The 13,230-nt window shown below is 65.5% G+C and overlaps 1 protein-coding gene across 1 annotated transcript in view; it reads left to right on the forward strand.

Annotated features, from left to right (window-relative positions):
- Positions 1–12,639, forward strand: part of CHLSN (cholesin) — a gene marked incomplete at its 5' end in the record, with an annotated part of 63,182 nt that extends 50,543 nt beyond the window's left edge. Inside the window, 4 exon segments of the mRNA XM_081091734.1 lie at positions 11,272–11,299; positions 11,302–11,434; positions 11,796–11,877; positions 12,201–12,639. Coding sequence (XP_080947860.1) covers positions 11,272–11,299; positions 11,302–11,434; positions 11,796–11,877; positions 12,201–12,386 — 429 coding nt within the window. The 3' untranslated portion in view covers positions 12,387–12,639.
- Positions 12,640–13,230: the final 591 nt, after the last annotated feature.

Raw genomic sequence — 13,230 nt, forward strand, 5'->3', positions numbered from 1 at the left:
GGCTCGCGGACCCACCCCATGGGGCCTGGGAGGGCTGCCTCTGAGGACCTGAGGGTGCCCTGGCTGGAAGGCAGGCAGGTGTCCTGAAGGGGCCCCTTGCAGTCCTAGGTGCTTGCCTGTGGATTGGGTCCTGTGTGGCATGCGGATCAGGGACAAGGAAGCTGACGGATGAGTTCTCTGAGTGTGGTTTGACCTCTGTGCCCCCGTAAAGTGTGAACTTTGATAAAGTGTGGAGGGAGGGCTGTGACAGACAGGCCCTGCGAGGGCGAGCGGTCAGCCCCAGGCTGGGCTCTGTTCCTGTGTGGTCACAGCAGGTCAGCGCTTTGTTGTGCAGCCGCCTCCCTGCCCTCCCTCCGCACCGTCCCCCCCTTTCCAGTGCCGTCCCCCTGGTCCTGCCAGCACTGCTCTGTCCTCTGGGGAAGCAGATCGTCCGTTAGTCACACAGGGAGGGCCTGGGGTGGGTCTCAGCCTGTGTCCTGAGCACGTGGCCTCATGTGAGACCTGGTGGCAGGTTCTAGCTTGGCCAGCAGAGCTGCCTCAGGGGCCGTGTGGCTGGCACACCTGGTGGCAGGTTCTAGCTGGGCCAGCAGAGCTGCCTCTGGGGCCGTGTGGCGGGCAGCGGCAACATCAGCCTGCCTGCTGACCTCTCCCCTCAGGGCACGGCCGGTTGTGGAAAGCTCACTCTCATGGCCTCTGGGAAAGGTCGGTGGCACCTGGTGCTTCCAGACGCCAGGCTGCTCTCGCCCCAGGGCCCGCAGGTCCCCAGCCACCCTGGCTTCTTGGCCTCAGGGGGCCTCTGCGCCCTCTCCAGGACCTGGGTGGCAGCTGTTCCCTTTTTCTGGACACTTCTCTCCCAAACAGCCTGGCTGCGCCCTTACCTCCAGTCTCTACTCAGGTGTCACCTTCCTGGCACCGTTTTCCTTGACCTCCATCCCCCCACAACCATTTTAAATTACAAAATGCAAACAACCCTGCTCTCTGTCTGACCTGCCTGGGTTTCTCCCAATACTGCAGCCTCCTACGGTCATCTCGCTGCCGCAGGGTCTCTGCCTGCAGGCTGCCATGACCGAGCCTCACATCACGGAGGCTGGCCCAGCGCCAAGGCGCCAGCGAAGGCGCCAGCGGGTCCCAGTCCACTGAGGGCCCTTCCTGGTTCCTAGGCGGCCGTCTTCTCGCTGTGTCCTCTCCAGGGGAGGACACCCTGGTGGCAGGGGCCTCTGCTTACAGGGCACTAATCCCATCTAGGAGGCCCCCGTGACCTGATCGCCCCATCACCCCACCTCCTGACTGTCACACTGGGGGTTCGGCAATGCGTACGGGTCCCCGTCATGTACCCACTCTTCCTGTCCAGGAGCTGCTGAGAGAATGTGCAGTGTGTGGGTTCTAGGGTCTCAGTTCCCCCGGGGTGGACGCAGTGCTGCCTCCAGGTTCACGCGGTAGGTAGGCAGGCCTCTCGGTCACGCCACCAGCTGTGTGAGGTCCCATTCCCGTGGGGCCCTGTACTGAAACCCCGGGCCTCAGTGGGTGGCCAGTGCCTTGGTGTGTGGCCTGCAGGCTGGTCCCAGGTCAGAGGGAAACACTGCATCGGGCGTAGGCAGACCTGGCGCACTTCACACCCTCTCTGAGCCTCGATTTCCTCCCCTGTAAAGTGTGGGTGACGGGGTGGCAGGGAGCATGAGGAGAGCCCGCTGAGCTGTGTCCCGCCTGTGTGTCCTCAGCCAGCGCCTCTGGCCTGTGCACCTGGGGTCCAGGGCTGGCCGTGGAAGGCAGCGGTCAGCGCGCAGACCCAGAGCAGACTTCACTCCATGAACCAGCGACCTCAGAAACTAAAACTTCCCAGTCTCAACCCTGTCTGTCAGGGGGGCATGATGCCAGCATCCCAGGGATTAATCAGGAAGCTGTGAGCTGGCCCGGCACAGGGACCACTGTGGAGATCGCCTGCCCTACCCTCGCAGCCATCCAGCCCTGGTCAGGCCTCCGCAGCCCCTGGCCTTCCTGCCCCCACCCCACCCCCGCCGCCGCCAGGGTTGAGCAAGCCTCTGTGGATTTCTGTCGGTAGCGGGAAAAGCACAAAAAGACGCTGTCTTGGCTCCAAACCTTGGAGATCCTTATCAGGCCGGGAAGTTGGAACACCCACACCCAAAGCAGGAAGCCCACACCCACTGGACAGGGAAGAAAGGGCCCCGCGAGCATCCTGCAGCCCCTGGCCCGACCTCTGCCTGGGGCGGGCGACAGGCCGGCCAGGCTCCTGGCTGCTGGAGTGCGGTCATCCTGGGGCCATAGGATGGATGTGCGGCCTTGCCTTAGGGGCGGGCACACAGGCTCTGAAGGGGGAGAGCTGTGCCTATGGCGGGAAAGAGGTGTGACTCACCCGCGGGTGCCCGGAGCCCTCCCTGGGGCCTTGTTGCTGGGCAGCGTCAGTGCAGTGAACACCCCCCTGTCCCTGTGGGGTTCACGGTCCGAGCACCGGACATCAGCCCGAACTCGGAGGGCTGTGTCGCTGCTCGGGGGCGGGGCGTGCGGGGACCGTGGTGTTGGAGGCCGCTCAGTAGGTGAAGGGAGAAGGGCCCTGAAGCTGCGGGGGGACGGCCTGGGTCTGAAGTGCGGAGGGTGAGTTGTGAGCTCTGGGCAGAGGGAAGAGGAGCCTGTGCCGAGGCCCTGGGGAGGAGACTGCGGGCGGGTTCTGGGGACCTCGGGCCCTTTGCTGCAGGCGTGGACTTGCGGGATGGGGTGTCCGTATGTGCAGAAGGGGGGAGCGACTGGGGGGGGGGGGCGCGAAGGCACCAGTTGCATTTCCGGTCTCCGGTCTCCGGTGTGGGGAGCTGCCAGGGAGGGCTGAAAGCAGGGCCTGCCCACCCGCCACCCCCCACCCCCGGCTGCGTCTGCCACTTCGAGACTGAGCTGCGGACCAAGCAGTGGCCCCGGGCCTCCGTCGCCTGCCGAACCACCTCGTTAGTGAGGGAGCCCGCGGGTGGGGGTGGGCCCGCCGGCACCCCTCCTGCCCGGCCTCCGCACCCGCCCGGGTCTGGGAGCCGGCGCCCACGTGCGGGGACCTGGCTCCGCCCACCGCCGGGGCCACGCCCACACGCCGGCGCGTGCGCACTGGCGTCGCCGTCCAGCCGGTTGGATCTGGTTCCAGCCGCGCAGGGGCGGCCTGACATGCGCAGTGCGCCGGGCGGGGCGGGGTCCGCGGGCCGGGCTGACCCGACGGCCTGGGACGCGGAGGTCAGTGCGCCGAGCCGGGGAGCCGGGAGCCGAGCCCGGGGCGGGGTCCGGCCTGCGCGTGCGCTCGGGGCGGGCGGCTCCCGGAGGGGCTGTGGGTCCCGACCGGGGGACACCCCTGCGCCGGCCTCCGCCCTGGAGACCCCGGACCCCGGCAGATCCTCGGCGTCACCCTGAGGGCGTGGCGCCCCCCACGGGGTCACGGCCGGCGCCCCGCTTCCGTCCCCGCGTCCAGACGGGAGAGGGCTGTGGGCCGGGAAGATCTCGGGACGCGGGCGCCGCGGGTCCCCGATCCCCGGTGGGTGTGGCCCAGGCGCCCCGCTCCGCTCCCGGAGCCGCCCGAGGTCGCGGTGAGGCTGTGGGGGCCCCGGGAGCCCGAGCCCCGGCACCGGGAACCCCCGTGTTTGCAGCAAAATTCCCACGAGGGTGTTTGCCGTTTGCTCGTGAATTATTTGGCCGCGATTGCTGCTCAGCAGCGGGGGTGGCTTCGGAGAGCGTGTGCGCGCGGGGCTCCTGCGAAGCGAGCAAAGCCCACCCCGCGAACAGCTCGCGAATGTGACGAAACGGTTTTGAAAATTACACCCAACAATGAATGGCGTGGAGGTAACGGTGGTCTCTGTAGAGACTTGATGAAGCATTTGTTCTGGCTTTGCCGTTTCTTGATCTTGGAGCCGGTGCCGTTTGGGTTTGGACCGGGCCGGGGCTGCGGGACTCCTGGGCGGGGGGCGAGCTGAGAGCCGGTCCTGTGTTTGCTGCGCCCGGGCCGGGCCGGGCCACGGCATTTCCCCTCCAGCTCAGGGCGCAGAAGCCGCGGGGCAGCCGGGCAGGGCGGGCCTATTCGAAAATATGTGCAAACTTGCTTCTCCTTTGCGGGGCCGGCAGCGGGGGAGCCGCACCTCGCCAGGTGGGGAGGTGCCGTCGGTCCGGGTGGCTGTCCTGTAAGTGGCAGGTGGGCACTGCCAAGCCCGCGGCGGGATGTGGCTTCCGGCGCGTTACGGGTCCTGTGCCTGGTGCCGGGTCCTGTGCCTGGTGCCGTGGGCTCTGCGCTGCCCGGCGCTCACCTGCCCGAGCCGCGGGCCCCCGACGGCCCAGACACCACGTGTTTCCACGGGCGGAAGGCGGGGTCCTGGCCGGGACCTGCAGTGCAGCAGCCTCTGCTCCCCGGAAGCGTGGCGCCCCCGTGACCTTTGCCTGCGAAGTTCCACTCCAGGCTGGACCGTCCGGGGTGGGGGGCGGGTGGGGGGCAGCGGGCAGGACGTTGTAAACCGTCCCGCCCCGTCCGCCTGCCTCACGGCCGTATGGGTGACATCAGCCCACAGGCCTCGCTGAAATTCTGGGGGACAGAGAGGACCGGTGGCCCTAGAATCTTGGAGCCCCAAGGCTCAGCTCGGTCCCTGCTTCTGCCGGGCAGGTAGCCACTCCTGGGCGGCAGTGCCAGGCCTGAGCTGCAAGGGGCTGCGGGCGCCCGGGCCCAGGGCAGGTCCTTGGCGTTCTGCGTCCTGTGTCTGGGCTGCGGGACAGGACTCTTCCTGGGACTCCGGGGCCCAGAGTCCGTCAAGGCTGGACGTGAAGGAGCAGCTTCCTGCGCAGGCTCGGCCCAGGACGGCCGCCTCACACAGGTCCTGTGAGAAGAGACCCTCGGCTCCTGGGAAGCGGGGAGGGTCCCTCTGGAAACAGCTCAGCAGATCCCGAGGCCTCGGACCCGCTCCTCCGGGCGGCTGGACGCCTTCCTGCTGAGATGCCCCCTGTGTTCTGTGATCTTCTCCGAAACCCAGCCAGGCCCAGAGGAACGTGTCTGCAGGCACCGTCGCGGACAAGCCCTGGGCGCTGCGCCCAGGCCAGCGCTCCCCGTTCCCGCCGGACACCCCTGCCCTGCAGCTCCCCACGGCCAGTCACCGGCAGCCCTTCTCCCCCGGCTCGGGCAGAGCCTCGGCCTCAGCTCAGCGTAGCCACGTGTTGTGCCTCCGCCCCCACCTGGACCTTCACACCTGTCCCCTGAGGCACCAGGCCGGCTGTGCCCTGGACCACTGCTCTGGGGGCTGGGATTCCCGGCTCCACATGGGACCGGAACTGCTTCCGGCCCTGAGCCCGTGGGGGTGCTGTCGAGGGTCCTAGCAGGTGGGAGGGGCAGCTTAGAATCCCCGCCCGCCCGGCAGGCCTGAACCCTGGGTGGGGCTGTGGGCGGCTCAGCCCTGAGGTGTGCCCGTGGGATCCCTCTCCCAGAGGCCGAGCCCCACCTCCCCTCTGCCCATCCGTCTGCCCAAGGGGAGGGCCCTCCTGGGACGGACTGGACGGCTGTGCCTGAGTGGAATGGTGAGCGGTCACACCTTCCTCCCTGTCGGAGACCTCGTCTCCAGAAACCCAGTCGGACCTTGTGAAAAGCGGTCCTCGGGCTGGCGGCTCCCGGCCCTTGTCCTGCAGGCCTGGGGGTAGGAGGAGGGTTGAACCGGCCTCCCTAGCAGACAGCCTGGCCTCGTGCGGACCGCGTGGACCACGCTGCAGCTCTCCGGGGCTGAGAAGCTGGCCCAGGCCTGGGTGAAGCGTTGGGACCTTGAGCAGTGTGGGGGAGGGTCCTCTCCCGCCTGGCTTTGTGCCCAGGGCTGTGATCCCAGTGCCTGTTGTATCAGCAAACCTGCTTCATTCTCAGTGTTGTCACGGCTCTCCCTGCAGCTGCTGGTTGTCGGTAATGACGAAGCCCAGGTGCTCCCAGAATCCACCTGGCTACTAAAGGGGTGCTGTGGCCGCCCGTCTCCGAACAGCCGGGTGTCCAGCTCGGGGTGTTCATTGCTTGCAGCCTACGGAGGGCAGAGCTGTGCTGTGGCACCTGGGAGAGGCTTTGTCCTGACGCGTCTCTGATAAGGGCCAGTGTGCCCGCACCACGGAGCTGAGGCCAGTCGATTCCAAACTCCTGCAGCCAGGATGTGGGGGGCAGGGCCCGCTGTCGGCCAGGGCCGCGGTCAGAGCACTGGCCTCCCCGCACGGACGGGGCTCCAGCTGCCACCTGTGCCGTGACTGTCACTGGGCTGAGGAAGGAGGTCAGGTTCTGGGGTCTGAACCCTCCAGGCCCAGAGGGAAGGAGGCGGGCGGCGGGGAGGGGAGTGTCAGAGCCAGGGCTTGGGGATCTGGGTTCTGGTTGGGGTTCTGTTCTTTGCCCCGTCTCACAAACTCGGGAAGCTTGAACCTGGATAAGAAAAAAATAAGTATTTTCTCCGTCTCTGGCCCCAGCGGAGCCTGCCTTCACTGTGGGTGCTGGGGGCCTGTGCGGGCGGGGACGTCAGGGCTGCCTGCACGCAGCTCCCGCGGTGGCTGGTTACGGGTGGCACTAAGCCCTGGTGGCCTTCCTCATAGTCTGGGACCTTTCCGTTCGTGCCTGTGAGTCCCGTGGACTGTTTCGTGCACTGAACACCTGAGTCGGGTCCCCAGGCCCCAGCACACTCGCAGGAGCGCCATCGAGACGCGAGCCTCCTCTCCGGGAGGCCTGCCCTGCACAGCGTGGACCTGGATCGGGCAGCCGCTCTCCCTGTCCTCCAGGAGCTCACCTGCGTCCGGCCGTGAGCTCCTCGGGGCCAGAGCCCGCGTCTGCCCCTGTGCCAGCGCCAGCCCAGGACCCCGAGGGCCAGGGCCCACCCCACACCGCCTGCCCGCCCGCCCGTGCAGGGCCCACCCCACCCCACACCACCCGCCCGCCCGCCCGCGCAGGGCCCACCGGCGCTCCAGGGCGTCTGTGTGGCTCATCCCAGCGCAGCCTCCTCAACTGCTGACGTGCAGGTCCTCGGAAGAGACTTCCGTTCTGATCAGGGTGCTGCCAGCCGGTGGAGGGAGAGCTTCCCTGCTCCCTCTGCAGCCGCAGGAGGTAACGCGGGGCCACTCACGGGGTTTAGACAGATGTTGCCGCCGGGTGGGGCGGCTGGGAAATTGGCCTTTGGGGTTGTAATAGTCTCACTGAGTCTGTGTCCTCAGCTGACAAAGCTACTGAGTGTGACTGTCGTCTGGACTTTGGGGGTGCGGGGGCCTGGCGGTGGCCTTGGCTCTGGTTCCGAGGTTAAGTTAGCACCAGGGACGCGGCGCAGGGCACAGGTGCGTGGAGTTATCCTGTGTGACTGGCTGAGTGACCGACCGTACTACGTCCGACCACACGGCCGGGACACGGGACATGCACTGGCGATTTAAAAATGAACCTTGACTTGTGCACCCGCGATACATATAAGCTCTCGGAATGGGCATTATTGAAATCCCCCCTGAAATGACTTGTAACGGATCCATTATTGAAGCTACCTTTGCAAATAGCATATCTATAGATAATATTTTAAAAAAATCTAAATGTGCGATTCTTTGTTCTAAAAATGAGCATGTTCATAAATGAAGAAATTTTGGATATACTCGATGGAGATTTTCACATCTATTTGAGTGCTGATTCCATCGATTCAATGGCTGATGCTGAAAAGGAAAATTTTCCCATCGAATTTCTTAATAGTATTATTCCTTCGGGAATGCCGGGTCATAAGTTAAAATTGAAAGGAGACACAATCCTCATGCTACTGAGAAATCTTAATAGTAAATGGGGTCTTTGTAATGGTACTAGATTTATTGTCAAAAGATTGCGACCTAACATAATCGAAGCTGAAGTATTAACACGATCTGCAGAGGGAGAGGTTGTTCTCATTCCAAGAATTGATTTGTCCCCGTCTGACACTGGCCTCTCATTTAAATTAATTCGAAGACAGTTTCCCGTGATGCCAGCGTTTGCAATGACAATTAATAAATCACCAGGACAAACTAGATGGAGTAGGAATATTCCTACCTGAACCTGCTTTCACACATGGTCAGTTACATGTTGCTTTCTCTCGAGTTCGAAGAGTGTGTGACATTCAAATTAAAGTTGTAAATACTTGATCACAAGGGAAATGAGTCAAGCACTCCGAAAGTGATTTTACTCTTAATGTGGTCTACAGGGAGATATTAGAATAAGTTTAACAAATTTATCAGTCATTGTTTTTATCAGTGTTTCTATATCATTTTGTTTTTATATCATGTTCTTTTGTTTTTATGTCATGTCTTTGTTGTTATATCATGTTATTGCTTATTAATCAACTTACATATTTTCAGATACATTTTACTAATTTCCTTTCATCTCTGACACTCCTACCACAGAGAACGGGCGAATAGCGATATTAAAATATTTCTTCTAATTAATTTCCTGTCAGTGTGCACGAATCCATGCACCAGCCACTCATTTCAAAATAAAAGGTTTCTTTAAAAATTGTGGGAAACACTCATTGGTTTTAGCAAAGGGAAAAGGCAATTTGCTGCCGTGAGTCACCCTTTTATTTTTTAGTCGTTGGGGTAGTAAGTCCAGTGGCAGTTTGGGCTCTGACCCTGCGCCTGTGGGGACGTGGGCTTCCCCTGGGGAAGGAAGGGGGCTCCTCGGGGACAGCAGTTCTGGGACCCGCCTCCGTCTGTCCCTGAGCTCCGGGCTCTGCAGGGCCTGGCTGGCTCAGCTGTGGACAGAGGCTGTGGTTGGGGCTCACTCCGCCTCAGGGGCCTCTGGCGCAGCTCCAGCCGTGGCTGCCCTTTGGGACTGGCCACCTCTGCAAACAGGCTGAGCCAGCAGCTGCCTCTCCCAGCCCAGGCCTCCCGCCCTCCCTGTGGCCGCCCGAGAGCAGCGTCACTTTCATGCTCACCTCCCTCACCCACTGGGGCTGGGGGGTGGGAGGGGGTGGAGGCGCTCTCCTGAGGGAGCCCAGGCCACCCCACCCGGGGCTCTACTGTGATCGTGCCGGTGGCTGCACCCCTCCCTCCCAGCCAGCAGCCTCCACATCACAGGCCGTGTGAGCTCTGGGGACAGAGCAGCGACACCCCCCAAGTCCCGCTCCCCTGGGCCTCACCCCAGGCCCTGTCAGAGCAGCTCGCTGGCAGCCATGCATCCTGGTGGCACTTTCTGGTGAAGGAGCAGACGCCAGGCCCCACCTGCCGGGCGGGTGGTGGGAGGCGCCCGGTAAAGCTGGGCTCTGCGGCTGGTGCCAGGCTTCTGGGCGCAGAGTGGTGTCGGGTGCCGGTCAGCCCCTCCGCGCCCCCCGCGCCCTCGCTCCTGGGAGCTCCAGCTCCCTGCCGGTGCTCCCGGCCGGCATGGTGGGCGCGTGGCTCCAGACAGCAAGCCACGTGAGGGTGCGCAGTGTGTGCATGCTCAGCCTGGGGGCCTCGCGACGGCCGTAGGCAGCAGTGGGGCTAAGTGCTAGGGCTCTGTCTCCTGCTGGGGTTACTTTCCTTTATTCCACGTTTTGGAAAATAAATGCCCAACCCACGCAGGGAGGGTGCTCCAGCACCTGCAGAGGCAGAGGTGAGGCAGGTGCGCCCTGGCTGCGGGCCCGGCTGCCTCCAGGCCGGCCGTGGGCTGCCACAGACCTCACCCAGGAAGAGCGTGTCCCTGGCCTGACCGCCCCGAGCGTGGGGTCAGTAGCTCCCTCCAGCGGGCAGTGCGGGGTCTGGTGCCTCATCCCGGCTCTGCTGCTGGCGGCCGGGCCAGGCCTGTGCAGAGCCCACACCCTCAGCCCAGCTGCCTCAGAGGCTCCGGCGTCAGGGCTGGCGTCCTGGTGCTGATGGTGCGACCTGGTGCTGGCGGCCGGCGGCTGGGCGCTCTCCGTGTCCCCGGCAGGCAGCGCTGCCCACAGCCGGGCCCGGCCTCGGCCTCTCCCACTCCTTGTGGACGAAATGCTTTGTCTTCATGCTGGACGCCTGTGGACGGGCGGGCAGGCGGTCATCCCAGCAGCCTGGGGACTGCAGTGCTCAGAGCACCCCCCCACACCCCCCGTCCAGCCCCGAGGCCATGGTGAGCGCCCGTGCCCTGCAGCCTGTCACTCGGGCTCACTGTGGGGAGGGGGACACCCCACTGAGTGACCGTGTACTGTCTCAGGCAGGAAGCCCAAACTGGACAGTCCAGAGCCCCGGGCCATGCTCATGTCTCCAGGGGAAGCCAGGGCCCTTTGGGGGGCCCCACCCCCACAGGAAGAGCAGAGAGAGGGTCCCTAGGGCACGCCTGTGCCAGGGCCGCCGTCAGTCCGACCCTGCTTGGCCTGAGCAAGTGCTGGGGCCCAGTCATGGGCACCAGATGCAGCCTGGTACCCACGTGGGGTGCACAGCCCCGCGCCCCTCTCTGCCCCTTGCTGCACTGCACTGCCCGAGGCTGCCGACGGCTGGGTGCTGCCTGAGCCTGGTGGTCAGGCCATTGGCCCAGAGAGCCCAGGCAGCGGGTGATGCCTCGGCGGTGGGGACGGGTGGTTGTCTTGCTGCCGCCAGGCTTTCTGGGGTGCCCGCGGGCCGTGGTCATTGCCACCATCCTCCAGGACTGGGCACGCCCCTTCCACACACAGATGCCCCGAACCCCTGCTGCCCTGCCCCCCAGCCGGCGGTCTGTGTGTGCACACGTGCGGGGAGCCGGAAGGAGGCCCTCGAGGTGGCCTGTGAGCCCAGCCCAAGGCGGAGGGCGCATGGGCTGCCTGTGAGGCTGCCACCCCCAGGCCCTGACGCTGGTGAATTCCACCTGGCTCAGGGAGGAGGAGGGAGGGGCTGACGGAGCTGGGCTGGTTTGTTGTTTTAGAAGATTCCAGAAGGAGCAAGTGTTGTCAAGGGACTGGCGCTTTATGGGGGGCCTGCTAGGGGGCGTGGGCGTGGGGGGAGCAGAGGACGGAGGGGGCTGGAGCCCCACTCTGCTCAGCTGTGCGCTGGGGCCGCGGTCCCGGGCCGTCCTCTGAGGGCCCCAGAGTGAACAGTGTCCGTCTTCCTGGGAGAGTGGTCGCCGCCCAGCCCCCGGGGGCACTTGTCTGGTTGGGAGGGAGGAAGGGGGGCCCTGCCCTGTCAGAGGAGAGCCAGCCGCCCCGGCCCAGGCAACACCAGACCCCAGAGCCGGTCTGCTCCCGCCCAGCCCTCTGCAGGGTCAGCTCTGACCGCTGAGCGGGCAGGACGGTGGGGACGCGGGTCTGCACCCCTGGCCGAGGGCAGGGGCGGGGGCGGGAGTGAGTGCAGCTCCTGGAACCCGGATGGTCCCTTCCCCAGGAGAGCGCGAGCTCAGAGGCGGAGCTGACCTGGAGAGGAAGCTGAAGAAGGAGCGGAAGAAAGCGGAGAGAAGGCGGCTCCGGGAGGCGGCGGCTGCAGTCCCGGCCCAGCCCCTGCCAGCCAAGCCCTCGGGTGCCCAGCTGGCCCTGGACTACCTCTGTGGGTGAGAGGCCGCGGGGGCTGGGGCGGGCTGGGCTGTACCCCAGGTCTGTGGTCCCTGGGAGGACGGGGCGGCCTGTTCTGGCCGGGGCTGCCCCGTGAAGCGCCCCTGTCCCCGGCAGACGGGTCACCTGCAGCTGGGCGGCCGGCGGGCCCCCACCCCAGAGGAATGGCAGGTGGACCCGGTGCACCCCCGCCTCACCCCGGGCCTCGCTCCATGTCTGTGCCCTCGGGCTGGGGGCCCCCAGAGCCCCCCTGGACACTGGGAGCCTGGACACTGCCCCGGCCACGCAGAGGCCACCCGGCCAGTGGTGCAGACAGACCCCAGGCCTCTGCCTGGTGCTGAGACCCCGTGTCCCCTCCAGCTGGGCCCAGAAGCGCCAGAGCTGGCGGTTCCAGAAGACGCGGCAGACCTGGCTCCTGCTGCACATGTACGACTGCGACCAGGTGTGCGCTGGGGGCGGGGCCGGGGGGACCGAGGGGGGCGGGGCCGGGAGGGAGGGGGTCCCCCAGCCCTGCCTGCACCACCCTTCCCGTCTCTGCCCCTGACCCTGCACAGTGGTGCCTTCTTCCTTCCCGTGCTGGGGGCCCAGTTCAAATAGAGCCTGGGCGGGGCAGACCTCCAGCACCCCTCCCCTTGCACCACCCCCAGGCCCTCGGTCCCCGGGTGAGAACACTGGGCAGCGCCACGGGCCTGAGGCACCCGCGGCAGGGCCGGAACCCAGCGTCCTCCCGCCTGGCTGCTGACCGGCCCTCGTCCCTCTGCGCAGGTCCCCGACCAGCACTTCCCCACCCTGCTGGCCTACTTGGAGGGCCTGCGGGGCCGGGCAAGGGAGCTGACCCTGCACAAGGCTGAGGCCCTGATGCAGCAGCTGGACGAGGCGGGTGCCGGCCCGGGCCGCCCCCTGCTGGAGAGGAGCCGGCGCGCCCGGCAGGTGCTGCAGCTGCTCTCCTAGGGCCACAGGCCCCACCAGGTGCCAGCCCAGCTGCCCTTGGGCCCGGACGCTGCCTGTTTTCTACCAGGGCCCAGAGCCGGGCAGAGCTCCCGTCCCGCCCGCTGCAGGCCACGTGTTTCCTGCCCCCGCCTGGCCGCGGGGAGCCTCCCGGGCCGTGGCCGTCCACCTCTTGCCTCCCTGCTTGGGCCAAACCACGGCCTCCAGGGGAGCTGGCTGTACTTCCAATAAAGCGGCCACTCCGGCCACGGCTCTCGTCCTTCGTCCATCCGCGCTTGCTTGCAGGTTGGGAGGGGTGTTTCCTGAGGGAGAGCGCGGCCACCAGGCCGTCCTGCCGTGCCCGCCCAGGACGTGCCCGGCGTCTGTCGCTGGCCCTCCTGCAGGTGACCCTCCTCTGGGCTGGCCCTTGGCAGCGGCCGCAGAGACCATGGCGCTGCCCTCCCACAGCCGCCCACTAGGAACACTTACCTGCTGTCTGTCTGTCTGCACGAAGATGGACCTGCTCTCCTGTTCCCAGGCAGTGCGTGCGTGGGACCCCGGGAGTCACAGGGGCCCATTCGGGGCGAGGGGAGGAGTCAGGGCCAGTCCCTTGCTGATCACTGGGGCCTCGGCATCTATTCACCTGCAACCCAAAGCCCTGTCTCAGGGGGTCACACCACCCCTCCCATCTGGCACCCAGGGGTCAGCACCCCACCGTGCTGTGTGGCAACTTGGGCCCCTCCAATGCCTGCTGGTGCAGCTCAAGTCCTGATCTCACATGCACAGCTATATGCACACACGTGTGTACATACACACAGCTTGTGTGCACACGTGTGTATATCTACACATGCAGGCACGTGTGCACACC

This window comes from Myotis nattereri (assembly GCF_964212035.1).
Source record: "Myotis nattereri genome assembly, chromosome: 5".
Lineage (NCBI taxonomy): Eukaryota > Metazoa > Chordata > Mammalia > Chiroptera > Vespertilionidae > Myotis > Myotis nattereri.